A 26,978-nucleotide genomic window follows, 5' to 3' on the forward strand; every position below is an offset into this window, starting at 1 on the left:
CCAAATGTTACATGATAATTTCAGCTTGCGACTTTAAGAAAACAAAGAAATATTACTCCAATTGGGACGGTATACTCCAAGTACACCGACAGAGCGAATAACAGACTCTGTTAACTAACGGTACACAATTGCAAATTTAGGTACACAGGTATTAACTACTTAAAAGGACTTTTTAGTTTTTGTTTTTATTTATCTGTGAGATGTCTAATACTATAGTTCATAAAAAACCTAATGCTTCTCGGCGGCAATGCAGAGTTTGGCCAGAAGGGCGGTGAGCTGCAGCAGCGAATTGATCCCATCGACAATCTTCATGTGCGTGATGCCGATCTCCCGGATAAAGTCCAGCTTCATGTGCTCGTCAATGTTGATGCGCTTGCAGACGCGGAATATGTTTCCAATGATGTCCTCTGGCGAGTATCCAAGCTTCCACAGCTTGGCCAGAATTTTGTAGGCTTTGTGTATGTCATTGGCAGCGCAATGGTGGATCATCTCCTCCAGGAGCTTCGGATGCGGCTCGTCGCAGACCTTAAAGACGTTTTCGGCGGTGATGTCGCCAAATCCCTGGGCGGTGGATTGCAGGTTGTTCAGCCCCTGTCGCATGTCACCTTGGGCGGTGAACACGATGGCCTCCAGTCCGTCCTCCGTGTAGTTAAGCTTCTCCCACTTGGCCACCTCGATGAGCTTGGCCAGAACTTGCGCATCAGATAGCTTGGTGAATCGCAGCATGGCGCAGCGGGACTGGATAGGTTCTATGATCTTCTCGCTGGTGTTGCAGGCCAGGGCGAAACGCGTAGTACTGCTGTAGATCTCCATGGTCCGGCGCAGTGCCTGCTGGGCGCCCTCCGTCATGCTGTCAGCCTCGTCCAGAATCACAATCTTGTGCCTGCCCCGTGGCAGTGTCACCTTTTGCTGGGCAAACATCTTGATCTTGTTGCGGACCACATCGATTCCTCGCTCATTGGAGGCATTTAGCTCGAGGACAGCCTCCTTGTAGCTGTCTCCGAGGAGAATCCTGGCCAGACACTGTATGGTGGTTGTCTTGCCCACACCAGGAGGTCCCTATAGATCACCATTAGTACCTCCTAACATCTTTCAGTGCACACAAACTCACGGCAATGATTATATTGGGTGCATTTCCCTGGGTGGCAAAGACGGACAGTCTTGCTACGGTATCCTCATTTCCCACTATCTCCTTGAACTTTGCGGGGCGGTACTTCTCAATCCAGGGCAAGTGACTGCGCTTGTCGTCCGCTGTAATAGCTGGGTTTTCCGGCATTTTATGTGCAATTTCACGAATTCGCACAAACAAATTTAAGCGTGGGGCTGCAGTGTGACCGTATCTTGGGCGCCAAAACAGAACGATTTGTCCTGGTATTTTTCTTAAACTAATCGATTTACTGATAATTATCGATAAGAATAAATATTCGTATTAAAAATATCAAAATAAAGTTTAGTTTATAAAATTATGAAAAATTATAAAAATTTAGAAAACACACGTTAACACCACAACCTAAAAAAATGATTGTAGTTTTTCTTGTGTACAATGTAAAATGTACATATATGAGGTTTGCAAATCAGAGGTACGTAAGTACTCAAACTAAAAAGTTCAATTAAATTTTGAAACAATTTGATATTTTTTTGGTAAGCTTTATTGGGTATTGAAGAAATTACAATACATTAAGATGCATCGGGTGCCGAAAATTTGAACTTGCATTTTAAGATAGTTCGAATTATATTATACGATCATTGACCAATTTCAAAGTATATCATAGGTTTTTGAAAAGTATTCGGATCGTAAGATAACTTGGTTCAATAATTCAATAATTTATCTTTAGTGTTAACATTTCAATATTTTCTTATGTCATTTTGCCGAATATGTGTGTCTTTTTCCACAGGCTCATCCATAACTTTATCAATTTGACTAATTCGGAAATACATTTAACATTTTTGCAATCCGAGGTGAATATTTTATGGTGCTGTGAAATCCGTGACCCGTGTTTTCTACTACATTTCGTACTACAGTATATGAGCCAGTATAGGGGCTTAATTGAAATAATACTACGCGTATTATTGAAGTTAATATTTATTTATATTCGGCTAAGAGTAAAATACTATATATTTGTAATATATTATGTAATGCGTATATAATTTATGTATTGTATTTTTAATATATATTGCAATATGTAATTAGTATAATAATTTCTTAAGGAATCATTTTGAACCTTCGGTAAGGAATAACAAACTATTTTTAAACACGATAAATGTGACAAAATCATTAACAAGAATATGACCCAATTAGCTCTTTAGTCCTCCTTCGAGAGACTACCCAAATCGCTGAGGAATATTTCTGGCGACAGGATGTGAGAGGAGCCCACAAGGACTTCCCAATTGCGAACCGCATTGGTCACCTCGTAGGCGCACCGCATCTCGGACATACTCACGCCGCCCACGATGAAGACAATGAGCCTGGGCACGTTCTTCACCTGCGCCTGGCCCTTGTCCTTGTGCCAGTGACCATAGCGGGCACTGGTTGGGGCATGATAATTGGTATTCTGTGCCCTGCCCTCGAGGAAGGGGAAGTGGCGGAGATCGAGCTTATCCTCTATGCAATCCTCCATGATGTCCTTGATCACCGGGGTCCAGCGGGACATCTGGTAGGTGCTTTCTGTGGTGCGCTCCTTGCGCGGCACCGAGTACTGCTTCTTACGCGAATCTGCAATGACATTGATGCCCAAGCAACTAAGGTTACGCACCATATCCTGATCCTTCGGCGACAGCTGGGCATGCGTGAACAGCTTGGTCAGGTTCTCCTCGGAAATTCCGTTCTTGATCATGACATAGAGTGCAATGATGCGAACTTTGTCATAGTTCGAGACATTGGCATCTAGCAAGATGGGCACAATGTTGCGCATATGATCCTTGATCTTCTCGCCCTCGGCGTCCGTGCCCATGGCCAGATCCTGTTCGACGCGGCACAATTTGTCCACGTAGTTCTGGTAGGACTTCATGCAGTCCTCGGCCAAATGCAAATGGGTGGAGTACTTGGACAGTTCCTTCTGGTACTGCGGCATCTTCTTGATCATTTGCGAGAGATCGCGCATCGACGACTTGTCGGCCGAGCCCATGCGCTTCGAGTCGGTGAATTTCTTCAGGTTCTGAGTCACCTGTGTGGATACAACAGCGATATGCTCGTGACGCAGCTCCACCCACAAGTCGTCGTTTTCGTCGAGCAGCACCTCTTTATCCGGCTGATTGGGGCCGGGCGTGTAGCGATAGACATCGTTGACGATGGGTAGCAAATCGTAGGCCATGGCCTGGAGCGTGAGCTCGTGCAGCAGTGGCGACACACAGTCGAAGCCGCGATCCAGGATTAGCAGCTGAGATCGAGCCTTCTCGGGTCCCTCGCCCATGGTGGCATCGTCGGCCTTGTAGGCGTCCAGCTTCTGCTGCACAGACGCGGCCAGATCGATGTTCCTGTCCCAGTCGCTGCGGTAGCGCACATTCGGGTATTCCCCGAGAGTAGCGCACAGTGTGGCTATTTGCTCGGCAATGCGCTCGATGTGCTTGCTGCGAATGGAGGCAAAGGCCGGCGAGTAGAGGCATTGGAATGTGTCCGGCGAGTCCAGCGAGAACACCTGGCATTCGTAGGGCAAAAATGCAATGTTGATCTCCTTCAGAGTCTTGATCTTTCCCGCGGCGCATGACTTGCACAGATCATTGAAGAGCTCCTCGGGACAGACTTCGGTGAAGAAAACATGAGCATAGCGATACATGGGTCGAGCTGGGTTCTCGAAGTCTCGAATCAGACCGCGCACTGACTCATCCGACGGCGTAATCAGGTAGATGGCGTCCATGGTGGGCAGGGGCTCACGCTTCTTGTTGATGTCCTCCACCAGGGTGATGCCCTCGGCGCTGATCTCGTGCATCTTGGTGCAGGCGGAGACCATGCGCATACCCAGCTTGTCCACCACCAGCACCCTCCACTCCATGCCCCCCGCCCCCGCGGCGGACGTAACGCCCTGCTTTTTGGGTGGTGGAGGCTTGTACTTCACCACCTCGTTCATCAGCTTCTGGCCCACCAGCACTTTCAAGGCCATTTTCACTGCGTTTTATTGGTCACGGGCGCAAAGGCAACTCGATAATGAACACACTGCGTGCAAATATGTCTTTTTAGCTTGTTTTTTTTCGCGTTTTCGCGTGCGTTAACTTGACTTGGCGAATTTTATCTATTCCTTGGCCAATTTTTCTGTATTTTTTTCGTTTGATGACTTAGCCTTAGTGATGGCCAAAATGTATGGCCAAAGGTAGTTGATATCGATACTACTGGTTAGCCTAGACGCACACCATATGTCGTGCCAATGTGCATTACTCAGTTATCACTGAACGGTCACACTGCTGCAGTCGCGGAAGGAAAATAAAAGAATTTCGCTGGCCAACTGGTCGATTTAAACGGGGAAATGCAGATGCAAACGTACAAACTGGTGGTCGTCGGCGGCGGCGGCGTGGGCAAGTCGGCGATAACGATACAGTTCATCCAGGTAAGGCGCCCAGCATCTGCCCAAATCCTGGTGACGTCGCTTTCTACAGGGGCGTTTGAATGTGGGAGCGGGGGGCGATGGCGCACAGTTGCTGAAGGGTGTGGAAGGGGGAACGGCCCTTGTTTTGGCCAGAGCAACAAACAAGCAACAAGCGACTGTGTGATGTGCGTCTGTGTTTGGACATGCGTGTGCATAGTTTCGGGCCGAGATCATCACCACCACCATCATCCTCATTATCATCATCATCGTCGTTGGCATCATCATCAGCGTGGTGGCCACACCCCCGTGTGTATCTCCATTTGGGGATCAAGTGGTCAAAGCCAAGAAGCAGGGAGTTGCGATAGACGTAGCCCCCAAAAGTTTTCTGGGTGTGCCGATCGATTCCCCCGCGAGTGTGTGCCATGGTCACGACCACAATGCCCGCCCGTTTCCATTTATTTTTAGTCATTTGCGTCATCTGCACATCTTTCGTGTATATGCTGTAGCTTTTCCCGAAGATATATAGAGCATAGTGGATAGTGAATGATAAAAGTGACGTGTGTAAACAAATCAAAGGCGGCATGATAAACGCAACCCTCCCACACAAAAACCCAGTCTCATAATGTTTATATAGTTTGTGGCCTCGCCAGCGCGTACTATTATTATTTTAATCCTAATCTTGCAGAGCTACTTCGTCACGGACTACGATCCCACCATTGAAGACTCGTACACGAAGCAGTGCAACATCGACGATGTGCCAGCCAAATTGGACAGTAAGTTCTCTTATTTGACCGCTACCCCAACCCTTTATATTAATCTGATGTATTACCTAGTTTTGGACACGGCTGGCCAGGAGGAGTTCAGTGCCATGCGGGAGCAGTACATGCGCTCCGGCGAGGGATTCCTGCTCGTCTTCGCGCTCAACGATCATTCCAGCTTCGATGAGATACCCAAGTTCCAGCGCCAGATATTGCGCGTCAAGGATCGCGACGAGTTCCCCATGCTGATGGTGGGCAACAAGTGCGACCTGAAGCACCAGCAGCAGGTGTCCCTGGAGGAGGCGCAGAACACCAGTCGCAACCTGATGATACCCTACATTGAGTGCAGTGCCAAACTGAGGGTCAACGTCGATCAGGCCTTCCACGAGCTTGTGAGGATCGTGCGCAAGTTCCAGATCGCCGAGCGTCCCTTCATCGAGCAGGATTACAAGAAGAAGGGCAAGAGGAAGTGCTGCCTGATGTAGAAGGAAGCGGAGAGAATCTCCTGAATGCCGCAGCGGAAGCAGGAGCACACATATAATGAGTATAACACCAAATTTTTTGAAAAACACGCGTCGACTGAGCTTTGAATTCCGTTGAGAAGACGATAAACCAGTAACCCGAAACCAGTAACAGCGCAAAACGTGTCAACGAGCCCAAACGAAGTGCATTTCTTACCTGCCCAGGTGCATGGCGCATTCAACGAACGAATCGAATAAGCTTCGCCACTTTCAAATAGCTACGAAGAAACTTACAACTTACAACTAACAATGCCACATGTCACACGCAAACTTAAACACGAAACATAGGTAGATATATACAACAGATTCACACGAATAACTTATATATACATATATATATATATATATATATTTCTACATATATTTTTGTAATATTATTTGTTGATCAACGACAACAATTAAGGACGAATGTTTTCATAATTATTACCAATCGTGGCGCGCAGGCCATTTGTTTTTATAATGCAATAACTATGCCCAGAACGTTTGTTTCGATTAAGCCAAAACGTAATAATGTGTTATTGTAATTTGTATTGTTATTTACTACTAATATATACGTATACATATATAAACTGCTTACAATCCGATTTTGTTGTAACAAATTGAGTGCCTCGTTCTCGCGCGTAGAAATCTAAAAACATCAAACTCTGTATTACACACCACACACAACATTTTTGTACTATATCCTCAGCTGCCAGGCGCACACAAAACTCACTTAACGATACTTTTGTACATGTCCCCAGTCGGATGCTATGGTTTATTGTTCGCCAAATGTATTGCAACAGTTGCTTTAGCCGCAATCTCGTTTAACTCTTATACACTGCTTAATTTAACGAAACTTATTTAATGGTATATAAATAAATATATAATTAAATTTAATATTAAACATATGCGCAATTCTAATAAACACATGGAGAATCACAAACGCTTCCACATAGAAGAATCTTTTAATCACGGTCTCCGTTTGGAATTGCAAAGGCCCACCAAAGCCAAGCAATTATAGCAAGAATCCTTGCTAGTGCTGCGTTAATTACTTGCCAGCTGTCTTCCTTTCAAGCTGAATGGGTATAAAAGCAGGCCGCATCGAAATGGAGCAGCATAGAACTCAATATGAATCCCAAGAGCGAAGTCCTCATTGCAGCCGTGCTCTTCCTGCTGCTGGCCTGCGTCCAGTGTCAAGTGAGTAGTTATAGTTATATAGCTGTAGCATATATTCGATTTTCCATATCTCATCCATTTCGCCCGCATAGCTGACCTTCTCGCCGGATTGGGGCAAGCGTTCGGTGGGCGGAACAGGTTCTGGATCCTTTTACGAGCCGCCGCCGGCCAACTGCAAGACCTCCAACGAGATGCTGCTCGAGATCTTCCGCTTTGTGCAATCTCAGGCACAGCTCTTCGTGGACTGCAGGCACCGCGAGTAGAGGACTCTATGCCAACTAGATCCTGATCCTGATCCGGATCTCGGACGATGTCTAGCACGCACACACATACACACCCTATATATGTATAAATACCCGTATATACAGCACGTTATCAAGGTAGTCGTAGTCGGCATTTAGATTTAATGGAACATTCCTTTCTCAACAATAAATAAGCGCATCCGACATGGATTTCGATCTGCTATCAGGGGGTTCTAGTAACCAGCCTTCAACTTTTCAAGTTCATCCCCCAAAAAAAGTGGCTGACGATTAAATTTAATTTGATTTCGAAAATTGCCACAATTAAAGCATTTGATGACACCCACTCCATTGGCGCTTAAGTTGCGGTGTGTCAGTGGCCCACGGGTTCAGTTCGTCGTTGAAGTTCATAGGATCAGAATGTGCGCGATCTCCGTCCTCCCGAAAGCTCATAAATTTCTAATAATTTATATGGTTCTCTCCCTCCTCACGCGAGTCAAGTGTAAGTGGTGTGAATTTCTATATAGAGTTCAAAATTCGGTTTAAAAATAACCCAGCGATCGTGCCAATAGATCTGTGTCATGTGTCCATTTAATGTGTCAACATAAACAAATCCCCCACAGCGCACATCATCTAACACCCAGCAAACGATTTTAACAGACCTCATACTCCTCCACCAAATGATTTGAATCGGATTTCAAGCGCCACTGGCCCAGTTATTTTAATTTACCCAGAATTAACGATGCATTTCGGTGTGAATTCGTTGGATCTGCCATTAGGGGCGTGATTAATGCACCGAATTAAGTTTTTAGAATTGTGCATTTCCCAAAAGTCATTAAAAACATGTGTTGTCTTTATAATATGAGTAATGGGTCGCAAAGCATTCGAAAGTCTTTTTGTTGAATTCCCTATAAGGTTCTGTAGTCAATCAAATTCGTTTAAACATTTTGAATATATTTTTCTTTTCAAAAACTATAAATAATAAATATAATATAATAGATACATTAAAAACACTATTTGTGAAATATAAATTATTAAATGGCCAACTATGACCCCTCGTTTACCTCAATCCGCTCCTGAACTTAATAATATCAGTCTGGCTCTTTGGATAATTGTGCCCCACTAAAATACAATTGAATTATAATCATTATGGGCCGCCATGCTCCACTTGGCCAAGCTGCAATTGGCCAAAACTAAAGCGTTCTGTGGACAGTTGCCACCTGGTGGCTAAGCAGTAAGCACGGATAAACGGATACGGATTGGAAATGGTACTGCTGGACGAGTTCTGTGTGAAGGTGTACTTCTGGCCATTCCTCTCCTATCTGGCCAGCATCAAGGGCTGGTGCCCGCTGTACCCACCAGGTTACTATCCCATCTACGCCCTGCCGCCACCGCAGGGACAACCATATCCTCCGCCGCCCCCACCGCCGCTGCAGCCGATTGGTCCACTAATACCGCCCCAACCCGCTCTTCCGTCCACACCTGCAGTGATCCCGACGTTCCAGCCCACGCCTCCGAATCCCCAGCCGCCAGCGACGCCACCCCTGTTCACCACCAGCAGCAGCACCACCAGTAGCACCACCCTGTCCACCACCACGACAACGGGACTGACCACCACCACCACCACCGCTGTTGGCACCACTCTGCCGCTTCCGGTGCCCACTTGTCCTTCCCAGCCGCTGGTTTGCCTGCCCGGCGGTGGGCGTCCACTGCCCAACTGTCCCTGCATCGATCCTCGCCAGCAGCAGAGCTCGCCGCTGCTCTCATCCACAGGACCACAAATCGGTTCGGATATGATGGTCTTCATGCCGCTCAATTCCGGACGTAGGCGGCGTCGTCGCCGGAGACGTTGGATACTCTACTAAGCACACCTCCTAACCACAAATCACCTACTCCTACACTGAAAAAAAACAACACTAAAAAACCACTTGCATATACACCGCAAAATTAGTCAAAATAAAAACGATCACAAAATCCAAAGCAAATCGAATTGGCAAACCAAATTGGCATTAGCAAGTCCTCAACCACGCCCCATCCCAATCACCTCCTTCTTTTTGCAGCCCAATCCTGTCAAGATGCCCGATCCCGTCCTGGCAGCTGCCTGCCCCTGACCTCCTGTCCCCAGCTCATGCAGGAGTACCAGGGCCAGGGCAACGAGTTCCACACTTTTCTGGGCCAGTCCATATGTGGCTTTGACGGCTCCACTTTCATGGTAATATCTACGTTTCTTTTTTCAGAATGTTATGGCAATTGAATTTTGTGGCTAATTGGAAAATTGTTTAAAATGATTATCTGCAACTGAGCATTAAATTGCATATATTTTTAGAGATTTCCGTTTGATAAACCTTTTTCCAAAAGCAAAGTTGATGCTACATATGTACATCATAACATTTTCATTGTAATATTATATTTTGCAAGAGGAGCAGTATTTTTTTTCATCCAAAACCTATGTATATAAATGATTAAGCTTAATTTATTAAGTTAGTAAGTAAAAAGTTAGTAATTATTCGATTAGGTGTGCTGTGCGAATGATCGAAGTGGAACCGGCAGGAGCAGGAAGGATGTGTTTGTGACCACCGCAGCTCCTTTCGGATTCTTTCACTTCTCGCCCTTGAGTGGTGGCTCTACTGCCACTCCAATGGTTTTCCAGCCCACTCCGCCTCTCAACCAGGTGGTGGCACCCAACTTTAACCCACCATCTCCTCCACCTCCACCAATTGCTCCACGTGAGTCCGCAGCTTGCGGCATTAGTGGTGCCACTTCCAATCGCGTTGTGGGTGGTATGGAGGCGCGGAAAGGTAATGAAGTGCAACTGAAAAACTGTTCATAGAAATGTTCAATTAACTTCCACCAACTCCACTACCAGGAGCTTATCCCTGGATAGCTGCCCTTGGCTACTTCGAGGAAACGAATCGGAATGCACTGAAGTTCCTCTGCGGCGGCAGTTTGATTCATACGCACTACGTGATCACCTCGGCACATTGCATCAATCCGATGCTGACCCTGGTCCGACTGGGAGCCCATGATCTCTCCAAGCCAGCCGAACCGGGCGCAATGGATCTCCGCATCCGTAGAACTGTGGTGCATGAGCACTTCGATCTCAACTCCATATCGAATGACATAGCTCTGATTCAGCTCAATGCAGTTGGTGCACTGCCAGGTATTAATACTATTAATACTATTAATCTATAATCTTTAATCATCTTTAATATTTTCTTATCGCGCAGGTAACATCTCGCCCATTTGCCTGCCGGAGGCGGCCAAGTTTATGCAGCAGGACTTCGTGGGCATGAATCCCTTTGTGGCAGGCTGGGGTGCAGTGAAGCACCAGGGCGTCACCTCGCAGGTGCTGCGAGATGCTCAGGTGCCAATCGTGTCCCGGCACAGCTGCGAGCAGAGCTACAAGTCCGTTTTCCAGTTCGTCCAGTTCAGTGACAAGGTGAGCGGGGTCATCCTTTAGCCCAGGGGAGTTCCCCCAGAGAGGCAGTGGAAGCCACTAAAACGCACGCAATAAATCCTTTGCAGGTGCTGTGCGCGGGCAGCTCGAGCGTGGACGCCTGTCAAGGGGATTCCGGTGGACCACTCATGATGCCCCAGGTCAGTTACAATCTCCTCTGCTGTGAGTCATCGAACCTGTTTCTGGCCAAGTCTTCGGTCTTAAGCGTTGTCTCCAAGGTGGTTCACTGAAATGCCGCCCGCTAATTGTCCATGTTCGTGACGCAGATATGATTTCGTTGGCCAACGAAAATGCCGGTGACTTGCAGAAGAGCATTTGGAATTTATGATTTAACAAGTTATTAAATTCTGATCTTGGTTTCTTTCAGCTGGAGGCGAATGCCTATAGGTTCTACTTGCTCGGCCTGGTTTCCTTTGGCTATGAGTGTGCTCGGCCCAATTTTCCCGGCGTTTATACGAGAGTTGCCTCCTACGTTCCTTGGATCAAGAAACACCTCGCATCCGCTTAGAATATGACACATCCTACATCTAGTTACTAACTCTGATGTGTCATCCGAATTGAGAGCACTTTATACATACTTGCACTATAATCAAAAATCCCAAATACACACAATCACCGGACTTTCCTTAATAAATTGCATTTATTTATGTTCTTGTTTGATTTACGATTATTGAATAACATTTACTTCCATTGAATTAAAATCCCCGATGTATAACGATCACCATCATCATTAAATTTAATACATCATAATATATAATTCAATGAATTCGTCTTGTACTTTAAGCTGAAGTTTCAATTCAAATAAGCGCCGAATTACACAATTAACATTTTTTTCGGCTCATTCGACATATAATAAACAATAATATCTCAACAGCTCTGGTAGCAAGTTCTTATGTATATTGGAGAAACAAATTCATTGGTTTGATCTAGAATATATAATGTGAATTGTAGCGATTATTATGTAGCAATATGAGGTGCAATAAAATAGATCAAATTGATGTGCCGGAACCGAAAAAGCCATTCTTGGGGGACAGAAGTCTGGAATTTCCCGCAGTTCACTTTCGGCCCCCGCTGTTTCTACCTGCACTGCATGGCCAAGTGATCCGGATTAGTCATTATAGTAGAACGATCGGTGTTATTATGCCCCACCGAATGCATCGATCGCATGCCAATTGGCTTTTGACGACGGCTCCCCCGGAATTCTAATCAGGTTGAGTGCCCCCGGACACTGGGATGTATACATTGGCGATTGAGGAGACCTAGTGGAATGTATTAAGTGAGCGATAACTGTGATCGCACATCAGATGCATTATAAACGCATATGGCGTCATTAGTCGAACTCAACAACTCTACAAAAAAAGGTTTGTATGGGATGAAAGATACTTTACAGATTGAATAAATCAACTAATTATAACAGTGAGAAATTTACAATTTCAAAACCTCTCTGTATTCCAATAATTAAGTATGCTCAATGGGAGGCTGCTATCTATACAATCAGCGAAAGCTACTGGCAGTACTCGTATACTAATAGATTCTGAAAGTATGAGTTTATTATATTGCTAATCGTTCAAAATGTAGTAAGAATTTATATATAAATAGCGCTTGAATGTTTGTTTCGATTAGCTGACTAAATGATTCCAAATGATTCGCAATTGACATGTCAACGGGATCCGTTTTAATTTACCTTGGAAAATGGCATTTCAGATTCTTGTGGAGCTGCGCGTCACAAAATTCTCGGAATCAGATGGAATAGCAAATTAAGAGCAGTGGGAGGTCAACAATTTGGCGCTGCATTTGACTCATGCCTTAATTGAAAATTCCCAATTGTGTTCCCTTACCATTACCCACTGATCCATATTAATATGCAGCAAACACACATAATATTTGTTTACATTTTCGAACTGTGCTGGGAAAATCATTTTATAATTCGAGTGTGTGAATGCTTTTCCACCTTGATCAAAATGCTCGGTAGGCAAATTGCGTGCTCGATGAGTACGAGTGTGAATCCCATTTGATATGCCACACACTTTTTCGCCGAGAGAGTTTCGTAGTTTTTCACTCGGTAGATTAGAAGATCGCTGGATTACACTCATATAAGAATGATCGCATATATGATCGCATCTACATATCTCAGAGTGAGATTTGAAGTGCTGCGTTGGTGGTAAAGATTACACTCCTGCCCCTCGTGCTCCTCCCTCCCTCCACCCGCTGGCGTCCAGTTTAGTCAGTCTAATCAAGGTAGTCGAAACAACTTGCATAGTAATTTGAAAGTTTTTCGCTTCGCAACATCTATTGAACTAGTACTTTGTTAGATATTTTAATGTAGATATTTCATAACCAACCTAAGCAAGTCAAAAACCAGTTCCAAGTTCCTATACAACGCATCTTAAAGTTTAATAAAAACGCAAATCAACTTACACAATGAAGCTTAATGCAGATAGTCGAAATACCGATTCACAAGTTCGTTGTTTAAGTCTTTCGATTTGCCATTGAACCAATTGAAGTTGTATTACCATATGGCAAGTAAAGCTGATACTATTCTTTAGGAATTAAGTCCGCCAGGCCTATTACACTGAAATTATTTTCGGAGTTCTGTCGCCCTGACCTTCAATCCCCAGGAGATGACCACTTGATCTTCAATAGTAATAAGTACCCACAGTAAGCGCAATAATTACATAAGGTTTATTGGCTGGGATCTATGTAATAAGTGAATAGAAGTGAATGATATCCAATTGCTAATCATGATGCTGAAATATAACTTGTGCTACAATGTCGTCGGTGGCTTTGATTACTTGTCCAAGTGATTCCCAATTGTCAATGTCAACGGGATCCGTTTTAATTTACCTTGATTAATGGCATTTATCATTCTTGACTAGACGCGCGTCTAATTGAGTCACAGAATTCCCGGGACGAGATCGAATGGCAAATTGAGAGCAGAGCAAGGTCAGCAATTTGGCGTCTTGCTTGACTCATGCCCTAATTGAGAATCTACAATTGTGTCCCTATATTATTACCAAACATTGTCATTGATCCATGTTATTAGGCAGCAAGCACACAAGCTTAGTTGTTTCCATTTTTGGCTGGCGCCGGAATGGGAAATTCATTTTACAATTCAAATGTGTGAATTTGGTGCTTTGGCATGCTCGCCGAGATCGAGTGTGAACCCCAAACGAAAAGCGCACACTTTTCCCGGCGAGAGAGCTGCCCAGAGAGATCGGCTGATTGGGAGATCGGTAGACTGTGAGATCGGTAGACTGGGAGATCGGTGGACTGGGAGATCGGTGGACTGACTGGGAGATCCCATGAGAAGCCTGTATATAAAGCTCGGCTCCGAGGGCCGCTCGCTCAGCCGAATCGAAGACGCGATCGCGTTGGTCACGCAGGCCACGAAAAGACACACAACTAGTCAATCTCCGAAGAAGCTTCAGCGGTTAAAGACGCGTCTCCAGTCTCCGGTTGTCCGGTTCGCCAAAAAAAAATCAAATTACTCAGTCTGATAACTTTATTCGGACGGTGAACGTCGGTACGTTGCGTTGCCGCTCGATATTCCGGATATATGATCGCATATATATAGAATTGATCGATCTCGCCATGAAGTCGATGTGCTGTGTTAGTGCTGTGATCACACTCCTGCCCCTCGTGCTCCTCCCTCCGCCCAGTGGCGCCCAGTTTAATCGGAACAGGCAAGGTAGTCGCAGTCACTTAATTAGTAGAGAGCTTTTCGCTTTGCCATATCTATCTATCTAACTGTCTAACTACAACTATCTAAAATCTATAGAACTTTTACGATCGAACTAAGCAAACAACAAACCAGTTTCATTAACAGCGCATCTCGAAACTTAATCAATAACCATAAACAAATCAACGCATTCAAATGAGTTTAACCCAGATGGTTAAAAAGGCCGAAATGCAAAGACCTCTAACCTGTGTAAACTTGCCGACATCTTCAAGTTCAATGGCGAGTTCGTTGTCTAAGTCTTTCGATTTGACAGCGGTTTCGAATTGAATGCGGCAATTTGTATTTGTATTAACTGCAAAAAATAAACAATCATCCCCCGGTTATACACAACGAAATTTTTGGCTCATTGTGTTGGAGTTCACTTCCAATTCACAAAACCAGTCACCAAGGTCAGATTTTTGACTCGGACACCGACTTAAGCAGGTGTTTATTACCTGCGGGGCGTTCCCTTAGAGCACGTATCGTATTGTGACCGGTACTCGTAAAGTTTGATTGAGATATTGACTAGAGGCTAATATCTTGAGCAGCAAACGCTTTTACGACGATCTAAGATTGTTAAGATTATGAGAAAGTCTTATGCAAGTTTAATTTGCATTTCACATACACAGTTCTGAGTTCAGAATCACATTAGAAAAAGCTTAAGCTTAGATATTATTTATTCAAGCCAGAAAGCGTTGAAAAATTAAATGTAAATAAATCACTTAAGACAACAAGGGGCCACTTCGTTAATTATTTTGTGCATGCAAAGTATAATAATAGAGCTTTAGCGTATTTGTCTATTTTTTTTGTGTTTTGTGTTCTTGCTCAAAAGTGTCAGAAAATACATGACTAAATCTGCCATTCCCATAACTGACTCATATTTGGGAGAAGGCTAATACGTTTAACACCTAACGACGCAAACCGTATTGAAAAACAACCAAATTACTTTGTTTAACACGATTAAAACTCATTTTTAAAAGCATGGGAAAATTGATTACTGAACTTGCTAATCGAAGAAGATAAGGACATTTAAGGACAAGAAAACCTAACGAAATGTTGAACCATTTCTTTTTTTTTTTGGCATCCAGTGCGCCAGGACTGCATCACACCCGAGAACTATTATGGGAGTTGCGTTGCCCTGACCTACTGCCCCCAGGTGGTGAACATCTTCCAGGGCACCAGCAGGGATCGGGCCCAGCGATATGTGATCGCCCTGCAGCGCAGCTGTGGCACCCGCAACTTTAATGGGGATCCAGTGGTAGGGACACGTCTTCATTCTATCCTTTCACTTTCCATACTTGCTAAGCTTTGCCCCGCTCCTTCCACGTAGATTTGCTGCACTGAACCCAGATATAACCAGGTCACAGAACGTCCACAGAACCACTTCTTCGCCAGCGAGTCAACGTTCATTGGCCCACAGCCACCGCCGGAAGTTCCCGAACCCAATCCCTTCCTGTATCCCACGCCCAGGACTACGACCACCACGACGACTACCACTCCAGCTCCCATTCCGGATACATCGGCGGCTCCGTTGATAGAACCACGGGGAAGCAATTGCCGTGGGCCAGATACAAAACCAGGAAATTGTGTGGGTGAGTTTATCCTCCAATTCAAACTGAAATGTTACGTTTTATTATCAATGTGTTCACGTGTTTCTTGTTTTTGGTTCATTGAGCCCGCACGTTTTTGATATAAATTTGTAAAATGTCTTTTATTGTGCCTTGACTTGTTTTTAATATATTCGAATAGCATTTTACTCGAGGAAAGTGCTCAAATGGCAATTACAACTGAAATATTAACTTGAAACCTGTTTCTAATTAGAAATCGTTGTATGCAAGGAAAGGAATAAAAACACTTGCTTCTCGTACAGATTTATTTGCGAAACGTCAACAGATCATTTGTTTGTCCAGAAGAGTTTACTATATAAAATATATTTTAGGTTCAATCTACGATTCACATAGAATCGGGTTAAAAATACGAATTAAATGAATATTAACTTATTCCATTTAGAAATCAAGGAGTGCGCCACGCTGCTGAATGAGCTAAGGTCAAGGTCGCAGGACACGACCTTTGCCAACTTCCTGCGTGCCTCCAACACCATTTGCCAGAACAGGGGCACCCAGGTGTGCTGCCCCACCGCACAGGGCAACAACGCCAACACCACTCCTAGTCCAAGTAGTGTCCAAGTGGTGCCCAAGAACACGGATGAAATACCACGTCGGCTGCTCAACGCGGAGGAGGGATGTGGCTCCAAGGTGGGTATTTACAAGAAGATCGTGGGCGGTGAGGTGAGTCGCGTGGGGGCGTGGCCCTGGATTGCACTCCTGGCTTATGATGATCCCTCCGGATCGGCGTTCAAGTGCGGCGGCACCCTAATCACCGCCAGGCACGTGCTCACGGCGGCCCACTGCATCAGGTCGGATCTGTAAGTGTAACTACTTTCCCATCGGTTTTTTATTCTAAACGAAGTCACTTTTCTCAGGCAATTTGTGCGTTTGGGAGAACATGACCTGACCACGGATACGGAGGCTGCCCATGTGGACATTAACATAGCCAGAGTGAGTCAAAGGAGCATTTCATTAGTAGATTCATTCACTCACAACCTTATGCCCTATGCCCTATTGCAGTACGTAACCTATCCGAACTACAATAGCAGGAATGGACGCGGTGACCTGGCCATAGTGTACCTGGAGCGTAATGTGGAATTCACCAACAAGATTGCGCCCATCTGTCTGCCGCAAACGGCCAGTCTGCGCCAGAAATCCTACGTGAGCTACATGCCGTTCGTCGCCGGTTGGGGAAGGCTGATGGAGAATGGTCCGTCCGCCGAGGTGCTCAATGAACTCCAGATACCCATCTACGATAACGCAGTGTGCGCGCGGAGTTACGCAAAGCAGAATCGCTCCTTTACAGCGGATCAGTTCGACAAGGCCGTCATCTGTGCCGGTGTCCTGTCCGGTGGCAAGGATACGTGCCAGGGCGACTCCGGTGGCCCGCTGATGGCGCCGGAACCGTACCAGAACCAGTTACGTTACTATCTGATTGGCGTGGTGTCCTACGGCATTGGCTGCGCACGACCAGATACGCCCGGCGTTTACACCAGCACACAGTACTTCATGGACTGGATCATCCAACAGGTCCAGGACACGCCCTGAATTGCCATCGCCCTCGTGCTGCACGTAGCTCATAAGGAACCTAACTTAAAGCAAACCTAAACGATTGATTTAAGATTCATTATGATATTAAATGTTTTTAGCATTCTAAACGGTGATAATAAAATATTTATTTCACATTTAGATACTTTTATTTTTAGATCAAACTTATGTTTGAATTGAAAATGTATTACTCCATCTTGTGGCTTATACCTAATGGAATTATAAATGTAGTATATTGCACTAGAAACTATATAGTTTATGTAATATCAGTACTTTTTGAGTGCAAATATTGACACTGCTCGCTTTGTTCTCAGGACGTCTAATCCCTGCGCCCGATGCCCGAAGGCAGATCCTTTTTTGGGTCACAGCATCTTATGCAAATCGAGCGCAAGACGCCCATCAATCATTCTGGTAATGATCGCGTCTTGGGCGAACCCACAGAAGAAGGTACAAAAGGGGTTCGGGGTGAGGAGTAAGGGGTGAGGAGTTAGGGGTGCACATATGTAAATGCGGGCTAAGAAGGCAGCCTGCGATCCTGGACATGAGATGCATTGTAATTGCTGCGGCAGCCACAAGCGGATTTGCATAACTGAGGAGGATGAGGAGGGGAATGAATGGCCATGGTATCGCATGGGCGCCATCTACTGAAGGGGAACAAAGGGTTGTCTTCCCCAATGCGCTCTTGCTTTCTTTTCTCCAGCGGCAGATGAACAAATCAAATGTTGGACTACAAAGCACGACGAATCCTTTTTGGAAGTCAGAACGCCTCCCGCGCATTTGTGGCCACATGTTTGGGTTTCCCTTAAGATTCAAATCGCATCTGGCAGATGATTTATTTCCACAAGTCTGAAGAAAGAGTTCATTAAACTGCTGCTTTCCCTTAAGTTTTTCAGTGCTCTGCTTATAACAATTATCTTGCAATCACAACAGCGAAAGTAAACCGTTCTGAGATCATCATCCAATCATCATCATCATCAATAATGTCGAAAGAATTTGCATGCCGCGCGATTTTTGCAACAAATTTGCATATCTAAGCCGATTCCACAAGGGTGTTAATTTGCTCATTAACCGATCCTTTGGATCACACATCTTCATTGCCAATCTCGAAAATATTCGCAAGGGTTCGCAAGGATCGCAAGGATCGCAAGGATCGAAAGGATCGCAAGGGTTCGCAAGGATTGCAAGGATCGCAGGGATGTTTGCCAGGATCCTGCCTTTTTGCGACGTCAAGAGGCGAACAATGGAATTGCCCACAATCGCAAATGTAAACACGATCAGTCAATTCAATTGGGTGCAATTGTGATCTATGATCTCGATGATCTTTCAATTTGCCATGATCAATAAGGGCAATTGTCAGGTATTGTACTTTTATCTCTTTTAACATCTTTTAACATCTCCATATTGACTGCTCGGTTTATGTTTAGAAATAATACAATTAACAATAGTAGTAAATCAGAAGAACCAAACAGATATGAAACAAATTAGCTTGTAACTTCTAAACATTAATATAACTTTTTATTGATAGATAAATAATGATTTTATTACAGTGTTTTAGTATAGATCACAGAGACTACAAACTAACTCTTAAACTCCTTAAACAAAGTTATGCTTTAGACGTAACTAATCTAGTTGAATTGCACTGGAATGAAAACGATTTGGGTGTGTGTAACCAAATCTGGCACTACGAATGGCATCCATCCAATCCTCTCCAGAACTAAGCCTCCGGCGAGGCAGCACTCCTCTTGCGGGCAAGCACCTCGTTCAAAGCGGGACTCAGTGCCAGGGCGGGATTGGCCACCGCGATGATGTTGTCCCCCGCCGCCGAGATGACCTGGACGCCACTGAGAGCTGCGCCCGAGGATGATGTGCCACTCAAATCCACCGATTCCCGGGGCGGCGATGAGGACTCCAACTGGCGGGAGACGGGCGATCGCTCACCTTCCAGCGTTCCATTGCAGGGCGTCTGTGGAGGAGGAGGAGCAAATGGGTTTCTCTTATTCTTGGACTCTTCCCGGGGTGCGGAGTGCCCACGTAGAGCTCCAACACATACTCACTGGCATGGTCGGCGAGCTGGAGTTGCTGAACGAGAAGCGCGAATCGTTGTCCTCATAGTCAGCCGCCTTGCTGAGTCTGCAAAGATATTTAAATATATTCAAATAATGTTAAGTTATGATATTAGTTTTGTGATATTAGTTTATACTCACGAGAACTTGGCAATTTCCGAAAGATCGAATGGCGGCTTGGCAAACTTTTGGTACATGGCAAACAGATTGTAGCGCGAATCCTCGACAGCTTCCTTTATTTTTGGGTTGGATGTATCAACAAGATCGGGGATTAGCGACTCTCATTCTCATTTCAATGGAACCAAACGAAAGCTAAGCGAGGCAAGAAGGCAGTTGCATGGAAAGAGTTTTTGTATTTGGAGGCCAAGGAAGAAGACACGTGGATCGTTGGTTTTGGCAATTTGATAGGATTTATTTATTGACTCATAAGCGGGAGAAGGTACAAGAATATATTGCAAAACGACTACCGACTAAATAACTTGGGTTTATATCTATTAATTTTATGGGTTAGTGATTAAAGTGTGTTAAGCATTAGCAAAGTCCAATGTAATAAACTTTCAGGCAATAAATACTAAGCAAATCAACAGTGAAAACTACAAAAACTCAACTTACTTATAATTTAATCAATAAATTAGTATTTTAGTTATTTTCAAAGGCCTTTTAGACCAAATTTACTACATACGTTTAGTCAGTTTTTAACTACAAGATAATAAGCGATATATATCAAGTCTACGGCAAGAATACTACAGTGTAAAGAACTTGGATCCCTCTCCACAGGTCGGGATATTCTGAGAAGAACTTCTCGACCGGGATTAGTAATTGTGTTCTGGCGATCGCGAAAGCTGCAAGGCAAATTGTTGGGTTATCAGGGAGCTCCTCCGGAGTCCGGAGGACTCTGAAGCGAAGCTGAAGCACTGCACCGGGCATCGAACCTATAGCTCTACGGTATCTAGCTTCCTTACCCGGTTCAAGTCGAGCGGCAGCTGGGCAGCCTCCGTGGAGGAGAGTCGCTGTCGCTTGGAAGGCACGGCGGCGTCACTGGACTCGCAGTCCGTGTCGCCCGGTGCTCGTCCTCCGCCCGATCCCGCTCCCTGCGAGGGCAGCTGGGTGAGCAGACCACCGTACCGCGCTATGCTGGCCGAGTGGCCAAATCCGGCATCCTTGACAATCTGGCGGGCCAGGGGGAACAGCTCATCGCGACGGGTCAGCAGCCAGATGGTCTGGGGATTGCGACACAACTGGGCCGCCGCCTCATTGACGCACACCTCGTGCAGGGTCAGCGGCTTCTCCGGCCGCCGTTTGCAATCGAAACGGCCATAGATGGCCGAGTACTTACGGATCTCGTCCATGCGCCGCGGATCCTGTTCCCCCATGGCGATCACCTGCTCCAGTTCCCGGGTGGTGCGCTTCCTGGTGGTCTGGGCACGGGGTTCCCTCTGTGGCAGCTGCCTGCCAATCTTCTCCGCACACATCGTTATCCGCTGGATTTGCGCCTCGGTGAGCACAGGTGTGAGCTGGGGTGAACTGGAGGAGACCTGGTGGGCTGTGTTCGACGGCAGACTACTGTTCGCCGAGGGATGCGGACTGCTGGTCAGCGGATTGGGCGCCAGCACGAGGGGCATGGGCACCGAAGGAGCTGAGGCACAGCTGTTTGGGGTAATCAGGGGGCCAGCGGGATTGGGAGCCGAGGCGGAAGCGGGCAGGGGAGCCGGGGGAACCGGCGAGGGCACGAAGGAGGAGCCGGAGGGATTGAACGAGGGAAACTTCTGGCGGGGCAGAGCGGGCGTGGTGTCCGGATTGAAGATCAATGCCGGTTTCGGTGGCGTTTCGCAGAGACCTGTTATAATATAATATTGTATTAGTATTACTCTATTTTTAAAAAGGAAATTTAACAAAAAACATTTGAGATCCTTACCCAGATGCGGCATCATGGGACCCTGGAAGAGACCCGGATTGTTGGCCCACTCGTGGAGCGCCTTCTGCAGTCGGCGCACGTGGAGCGGCTTGGAGGCCATGCCCACCAAGGCCATGATCTCGAGGAACTCCTCCTCGCCGGCGTCGTACAGCTGCTGCACATCATCGCCGCCCATTTCGAGCAGGGTGTCGTAGTAGGCCAGCAGACTGGCCCGCTGAAGGACTCGGTACAGCTGCACCTCCGCCTCGTTGCCCGGTCGCGATGTGGTGATCACTGGAAGACACAAAACAGGCGTATGCATAAGAAACGGGCTTGAAACAAAAAAAAAATGATATTTATTAAGTTCTGGCCTGCGATGTTCTCACAATGCCAAGCGCCTATAAGAAAAAAATTTTAATTAAATTCGCTTTTTCCTACCCAAAACAAAAAAAAAACTCGACGGACGTCTGGACCCTAACCCTTTTTTCGTACTGGCTGAGCAGAAGCAAAAAAAGTAAAAAAAAAAAAGAGAAAAAACTGGAAAGCACACAAAAAGGATGAGGCAAGCACTGGGAACCAACTCATCTGCATAAGCATGGTGGTTCAACCCCTTTTGAAAGACCAAGGATCCGATACGATCCGCTTTGTGAGTCGGCAAACTCGTTAGAAATGCGTCACGCATGCGCAAGATGCCAGCAAGGATTGCCAGGATCATTTAAATCTTACCTATTTCTCTTTTTTTTTTGCTTTTATCACTTTCGATTTTTGGCCCAAAATACAGATATTATAATGGGTAGATAGCATCGTGTGAAATATATATGTGTACATATAGAGTCGTATCTTAGCTAAAATTCATAGGAAACCGCCTTGAGTAGCCAGCGATTTATTGCTCATACTAATGAATCCCAAGACCGAGGAGGCTGTAACTGTTATGGCAGCACAGCTCTAAATGGACGACTCCGACTCCGACTCCGATGACGATGACGAGGATGATGATTATGTCAAATCGTAAATAATTATGTGAGAATATTTCAGGCGGCGACAACGTCTCCAGCCAGCTTTAATTAATAGAAAAACGAGCTGGCCGGCTAAATTATAACAAAGTCTGGGCAGAAAAAGCTGCCTACATCGATTGCCATCCTCCGATTCCACTCGCTCTTTTTGTTATTTTTTTTTTTACGTTTTTGTTATTCGTTCGCCTTGGTGCACTGGAAGCCACAAGCGCATCCACCGACGTGCAACACCAAGGATGCGCACTTCGCGCCATTAACCCACGCTCCGCTCCATGGGGTTGTTACGATTTATGGCCAGGCAGCAAGAATAATTCGCATTCTTAGCCGCTTAATTGGGTATATCATAAATAGTTTGGAAACTAAAATATCAGACCAGTTACGCGGACTTGAAAGCTGTGGTCAACTGAACTGAAATTAGTGTCGACTTTGAAAGTGCTTACAAATGTCCGCTAAATCCAGCTAACTAGTAGTTAAGTGACGAGGCTGTTGAAACTAGTTAATGAGAAGGTTGCAAGAGTTATATTTTTCCAGCTTAAGTGAAAGTTCTGTGGTATTAAAATATACGGAACATTCCCCTTTAAATATAATCTACAGAATATTCCCCTTTAAATATAATCTACAGAATATTCCCCTTTAAATATAATTCATAGATGTTTCCATGATTTCGAGATATAAATATATTATATTTAAATAGTTTAACTTCTCGGAAGGTTTTGTCAAATATTCATTTGATCTAAAAATTAAAAAAAAAAAATGTTTACCCAGCGTAGAGTGACCGCTGAAGGGTTAATAGCGTGGCCACACTTCTGGTCTATCCAACCACAGGTTCCCCCAGCTCCCTGATCTCAACTTGGGTATTTAACGCAGACCTGCGTAAGTCGGGAGTCTGGAGGAGCAAACGGGAGGGGCAACCGGTGGCAGCAATAAATAAATGAGACGTGATTTCAATACACAAATAATGCCAAGGAGGGGGGATAGGGGGATATGGAGGAGCGGGAGGAGCAGGAGGAGCAGGAGGAGCAGGAGGAGCAGGAGGAGCAGGAGGAGCAGGAGGAGCAGGAGGAGCGGGAGGAGCAGGAGGAGCGGGAGCAGCAGGAGGAGCAGGGAGGATGGCGAGCCAGAGAACTGGGGACACTTTGTGGTGGCTGCTCCAGCTCCTCTGCTTCTGCGGATTGTTGCTGATTTTTTATTTATTTAATTTGCGGGCTTGGTTTTTTATTCCTCCATTTTTTAGCCACTGGGTAAGAGACGATGCTGCGGCTGCTGTTGTTGTCATTTGCTAAATATGCTGTTTTTATGCGAACGGCAAATGGTGAAGATGGACAAAAAATTAACTGCAGTAACTTTTTAGTTGGCACTTGGCAGCAATAATGACATTCGACGCCACATACCAAGCAGCTGCCCAAGCAGCCAGGAGCAGAAAACGGAAAACCGCGAGTAGCCAGCAGGATTGGCACTCAGAAAAAAAAAATATGATTGGTTTTGATATGATATATTAATATTTGTAATCAGAATTGTAATGAATGATATCTTCTGAGCCATATTCAAATGAGAATTAAGTTATGTATGTACTTCACATTTAGCTGTATACTTCCAGCAAATTTTAAACTTTTCTCACAGTGCATTTGCGAAATGCGTGAGAGTGCGCCTGTGTGTGTGTGAGGGGGCTATGTGTGCGTGTGGAGCGGAGCAGTCAATCGTGCGATCGCTTCGATTATGGGCAAAAAGTAGACGCCGGACTTTGCAGACTTTGACTTGGAGAGTGGGACCTGGAATCGGAACCTGGAACCTGGGACTTGGGACTTGTGACTGGGACCAGGGTCTGAATCCTCCAACTCCTCCTTCTTCAACTCCTCCCTTCGATCCTCCCTTGGTACTCGGCATCGGCAATGGGCAAGTAACCGAAACTATTTCTCATATACAACGATAAATTAAAAGCCAACTTTTTCAACGACCAAATTCTTGTCGATCAAAATTCCATTGGTGGCAATAACTTGGACCGTACGTGCCAATGGCCAATGGCCCCAGCCGAGGAACCATAACCATAACCTGCACAGGAAAAGAATAATGTCTGCCCAAATATTGCCTGCATTATTTTCGGTCTCATTACGATCTTAATCTTGGTAATTCGAGGGTTTAAATAGGACCTGTTTCGTCATAAATTTCCATGTGCTTAACTGCTTGTCTGGATATTACTAATAATTACATAGGAAACTCTTCTATTTATTATCCTTTATTACTAAAGTAAAGCCCCCCAAATCTATTCTAAATTCTATTTAAATTTATTGGTATCATATAATGCTGGTTATTTATTTCTTTCTGTGTGACGACATCTTTTCTTTCGACGGCTGAGCATTTTTGCAACGAGAACGCGTCTCGTTGGTTGACTACCCTTCTTCTAACAGAGATTTATAGAAATATTTTACTACCCTCATCGCTTGGGGTGAGTTTTTTTTTCGGTTTGCTTACAACGTTTTTTCGTATCACCCCTAAGACATGGCCTATCATCATGAGGTTCAGCTAACGGCTGCCTTGGAATAGGCATCTTACCTGGCTCTGGAATGGATCCTATTGGATGAAGTCTGCCATTGCTACCTCAAGAAATCCTAGACCTTGAGCAGATATGCAAAGTAAGACACCCCAAGCAATTGAGCACCGAGGATGTGAAAACCGGAACAGGATCCGCTATTTTTTTAAGAAATTAAATTACCCAGCAAAGGCAACTTTCAGCGTCCTTTGTTAACAGATGGAGGTCCTTGAAGACCGGGCACAAGCTCCTTGCGTTTTCCGTTACATAACATTGCCAGACAATGGAAGCTCGCGAAAAGAGCGCGAAAACTGCAGCATGCGGCTGGAGGAGATTTGTTTGTCTGCAGCGCAGCTTTGTCAAAGGATTCGTTGCGGTCGAAGGATCAGGATTGGACACAATAACATTTATACAAGGGGAGGCATCTGCATGATCAAATGACGAAAGGATGTGCATGTCTTTCGGGAATAAATCAGAACCTGTATCAGGTATATTTTCGTTGTTAATCGAAAAAAAAGTATGTGTGACAAACGAAAATATTAAATTTCCAAAGGATAAAGATAGAGTAAAGAAGAGTAACTGACGGAAGATAGTTTATGATTTTTAAAGAAAAAGGATCACGCATTTTTCAGTAAGAATTCCTATTGAAAACTTTTATAACTCAGCTTTAAATTTAATTAGTTCTAAAATATATATGTTTCCTTTCCACAACTGTACTTTGATTTCTAAGGTGGGTTTTTAAGTGAGAGCTTTAAAGACCTTGTACTTCTATCCACAACTGTACAGTGTTCAGTAGTGAAATCCTTGAACATCTTTTTTACTACTTCATAGGAATTAATAATATTATATTATTGATACTTACTTGTGCCATTCGCATTCCTGCCAAAGATCTTGCCCTGCGGACTCATGATGGGACTGGAGGAGGCAGACGGAGCACCCGATAGGGATCTCTGTCCTTCGGATAGTCCGCTGGCCAGCGACAGATTGTACAGATCCTCCGTCTTGGGCATTTCCAGACTGGTGGTCAGCAGTTGTGACTGTGTGACGGATGCGGATGCAGATACGGATGCGGAGGCGGAGGCGGATTGGCTGTGTCCTTTGCTGCTCGTGCTCGCAGCTGGCGATGGACTGGATGTGGATGTGGTGGTGGCCACCGCCGTCGTGGGTGTTGTGGGATTCGAACTCGCCTCCATTGCGATGAAACTCGTTGACAAACGTTGACGGATTAAATTAACGCGATGCTCACGAGAGGCGAACAAAAACCAGGCACAAACACAAACAACCAGGACGAAATGCATGCAAACTAGGATCTAGGATCAAGGTTCGAGGATCGGGTGAGTACTACAGGCTACGGATTAACTACACTAGATATGTATGCAAGTATGTCTCTTTAGGGAGAGCTAAACAGTTAAACAGAAGATTGTAACGGCAATTGTGTAAACTCGCGCCACACTTTCAATCTCTCTGATCTCTGATCTCTGCGATCCGCTCAGCTCGAGGCCAGACGAACTTCTGTTCTCGAATCCCAGAACGGACATCTGAGGAACCCTTTTTGCAACCGGCCGACGAGAACGAAGCCAACGAAGCCACCCGAAGACCACACGAAGTCCACCCGAAGTCCACACGAGTGACGGGCGCTTTCGTTTTCTATCAGCCGCAGCTAAAAAAAGGGTTAAAATCAGGGATAAAAACAAAACCAAACGAATGCGTTTTGCGGAGGGTGAGGGGACGTAGGACATTGGTTTCCAGATTTGAGGGTTACTTTTTATGTGGCGATGCTCAAGATTCTGATTCTCTTATTAGAGAACAAACATTGCTCTCTCTCTCTCTCTCTCTCTCTCTCTTCGCAATTGAGCGGCTTTGAGTGAGTTTTTGTGCTCCGCCTCTTGAGAAAAACTCAGAGATCTGAAAGGCCTGAGATACTATCCATAAGATCCTTTGAAATCCCTTTTTGGTGAAGA

At 45.3% G+C, this 26,978-nt stretch overlaps 8 protein-coding genes across 12 annotated transcripts; 5 read left to right on the forward strand and 3 right to left on the reverse strand.

The window, feature by feature from the left end:
- Positions 1-166: 166 nt before the first annotated feature.
- Positions 167-1,358, reverse strand: LOC120447640 (replication factor C subunit 2). Its single transcript, XM_039629148.2, has 2 exons — positions 1,112-1,358; positions 167-1,059 (listed from the first exon to the last, which is right to left on the reverse strand). Exons 1-2 carry the CDS (start codon positions 1,274-1,276, stop codon positions 229-231), a joined length of 996 nt encoding a protein of 331 aa, XP_039485082.1. The 5' UTR covers positions 1,277-1,358; the 3' UTR covers positions 167-228.
- A 273-nt stretch (positions 1,359-1,631) lies between these two features.
- On the reverse strand, positions 1,632-4,278 carry LOC120447638 (protein ROP). The gene has a single exon (XM_039629145.2). It carries the CDS (start codon positions 4,095-4,097, stop codon positions 2,304-2,306), a length of 1,794 nt encoding a protein of 597 aa, XP_039485079.1. The 5' UTR covers positions 4,098-4,278; the 3' UTR covers positions 1,632-2,303.
- A 90-nt stretch (positions 4,279-4,368) lies between these two features.
- Positions 4,369-6,702, forward strand: LOC120447641 (ras-like protein 2). 2 transcript variants are annotated; one of them, XM_039629151.1, is made up of 3 exons: positions 4,373-4,538; positions 5,203-5,290; positions 5,351-6,702. In XM_039629151.1, exons 1-3 carry the CDS (start codon positions 4,458-4,460, stop codon positions 5,758-5,760), a joined length of 579 nt encoding a protein of 192 aa, XP_039485085.1. In that variant the 5' UTR covers positions 4,373-4,457; the 3' UTR covers positions 5,761-6,702. The 2 variants fall into 2 exon arrangements, with proteins under 2 accessions (XP_039485084.1, XP_039485085.1); XM_039629150.2 differs by having other exon boundaries at positions 4,369-4,538; positions 5,203-6,702.
- Positions 6,703-6,827: 125 nt separating this feature from the next.
- Positions 6,828-7,397, forward strand: LOC120447642 (adipokinetic hormone). The gene is made up of 2 exons (XM_039629152.1): positions 6,828-6,972; positions 7,044-7,397. Exons 1-2 carry the CDS (start codon positions 6,904-6,906, stop codon positions 7,212-7,214), a joined length of 240 nt encoding a protein of 79 aa, XP_039485086.1. The 5' UTR covers positions 6,828-6,903; the 3' UTR covers positions 7,215-7,397.
- A 129-nt stretch (positions 7,398-7,526) lies between these two features.
- LOC120447639 (venom protease) lies at positions 7,527-11,203 on the forward strand. Of its 2 annotated transcripts, none has more exons than XM_039629147.2 (7): positions 7,527-7,692; positions 9,251-9,402; positions 9,706-9,988; positions 10,057-10,350; positions 10,418-10,629; positions 10,716-10,787; positions 11,015-11,203. In XM_039629147.2, exons 1-7 carry the CDS (start codon positions 7,527-7,529, stop codon positions 11,153-11,155), a joined length of 1,320 nt encoding a protein of 439 aa, XP_039485081.1. In that variant the 3' UTR covers positions 11,156-11,203. The 2 variants fall into 2 exon arrangements, with proteins under 2 accessions (XP_039485081.1, XP_039485080.1); XM_039629146.2 differs by lacking the exon at positions 7,527-7,692 and adding an exon at positions 8,438-9,038.
- Positions 11,204-13,995: 2,792 nt separating this feature from the next.
- Positions 13,996-17,657, forward strand: LOC120449549 (venom protease). Of its 2 annotated transcripts, XM_039632076.2 has the most exons (6): positions 13,996-14,335; positions 15,454-15,623; positions 15,696-15,957; positions 16,376-16,790; positions 16,848-16,923; positions 16,993-17,657. In XM_039632076.2, the coding sequence occupies exons 1-6, from the start codon at positions 14,239-14,241 to the stop codon at positions 17,518-17,520; spliced, it is 1,548 nt and encodes a 515-aa protein (XP_039488010.1). In that variant the 5' UTR covers positions 13,996-14,238; the 3' UTR covers positions 17,521-17,657. The 2 variants fall into 2 exon arrangements, with proteins under 2 accessions (XP_039488010.1, XP_039488011.1); XM_039632077.2 differs by lacking the exon at positions 15,454-15,623 and having other exon boundaries at positions 15,733-15,957.
- A 1,457-nt stretch (positions 17,658-19,114) lies between these two features.
- Positions 19,115-26,346, reverse strand: LOC120448656 (NGFI-A-binding protein homolog). Of its 2 annotated transcripts, none has more exons than XM_039630788.1 (6): positions 25,880-26,346; positions 21,499-21,771; positions 20,546-21,420; positions 19,725-19,816; positions 19,575-19,650; positions 19,115-19,483 (listed from the first exon to the last, which is right to left on the reverse strand). In XM_039630788.1, exons 1-6 carry the CDS (start codon positions 26,313-26,315, stop codon positions 19,235-19,237), a joined length of 2,001 nt encoding a protein of 666 aa, XP_039486722.1. In that variant the 5' UTR covers positions 26,316-26,346; the 3' UTR covers positions 19,115-19,234. The 2 variants fall into 2 exon arrangements, with proteins under 2 accessions (XP_039486722.1, XP_039486723.1); XM_039630789.1 differs by having other exon boundaries at positions 19,442-19,483; positions 19,571-19,650.
- On the forward strand, positions 23,208-23,909 carry LOC120448657 (histone H3.v1-like). The gene is made up of 2 exons (XM_039630790.1): positions 23,208-23,731; positions 23,842-23,909. The coding sequence occupies exon 1, from the start codon at positions 23,475-23,477 to the stop codon at positions 23,670-23,672; it is 198 nt and encodes a 65-aa protein (XP_039486724.1). The 5' UTR covers positions 23,208-23,474; the 3' UTR covers positions 23,673-23,731; positions 23,842-23,909.
- Positions 26,347-26,978: the final 632 nt, after the last annotated feature.

Source organism: Drosophila santomea, chromosome 3L (assembly GCF_016746245.2).
Source record: "Drosophila santomea strain STO CAGO 1482 chromosome 3L, Prin_Dsan_1.1, whole genome shotgun sequence".
NCBI classification, from domain to species: domain Eukaryota; kingdom Metazoa; phylum Arthropoda; class Insecta; order Diptera; family Drosophilidae; genus Drosophila; species Drosophila santomea.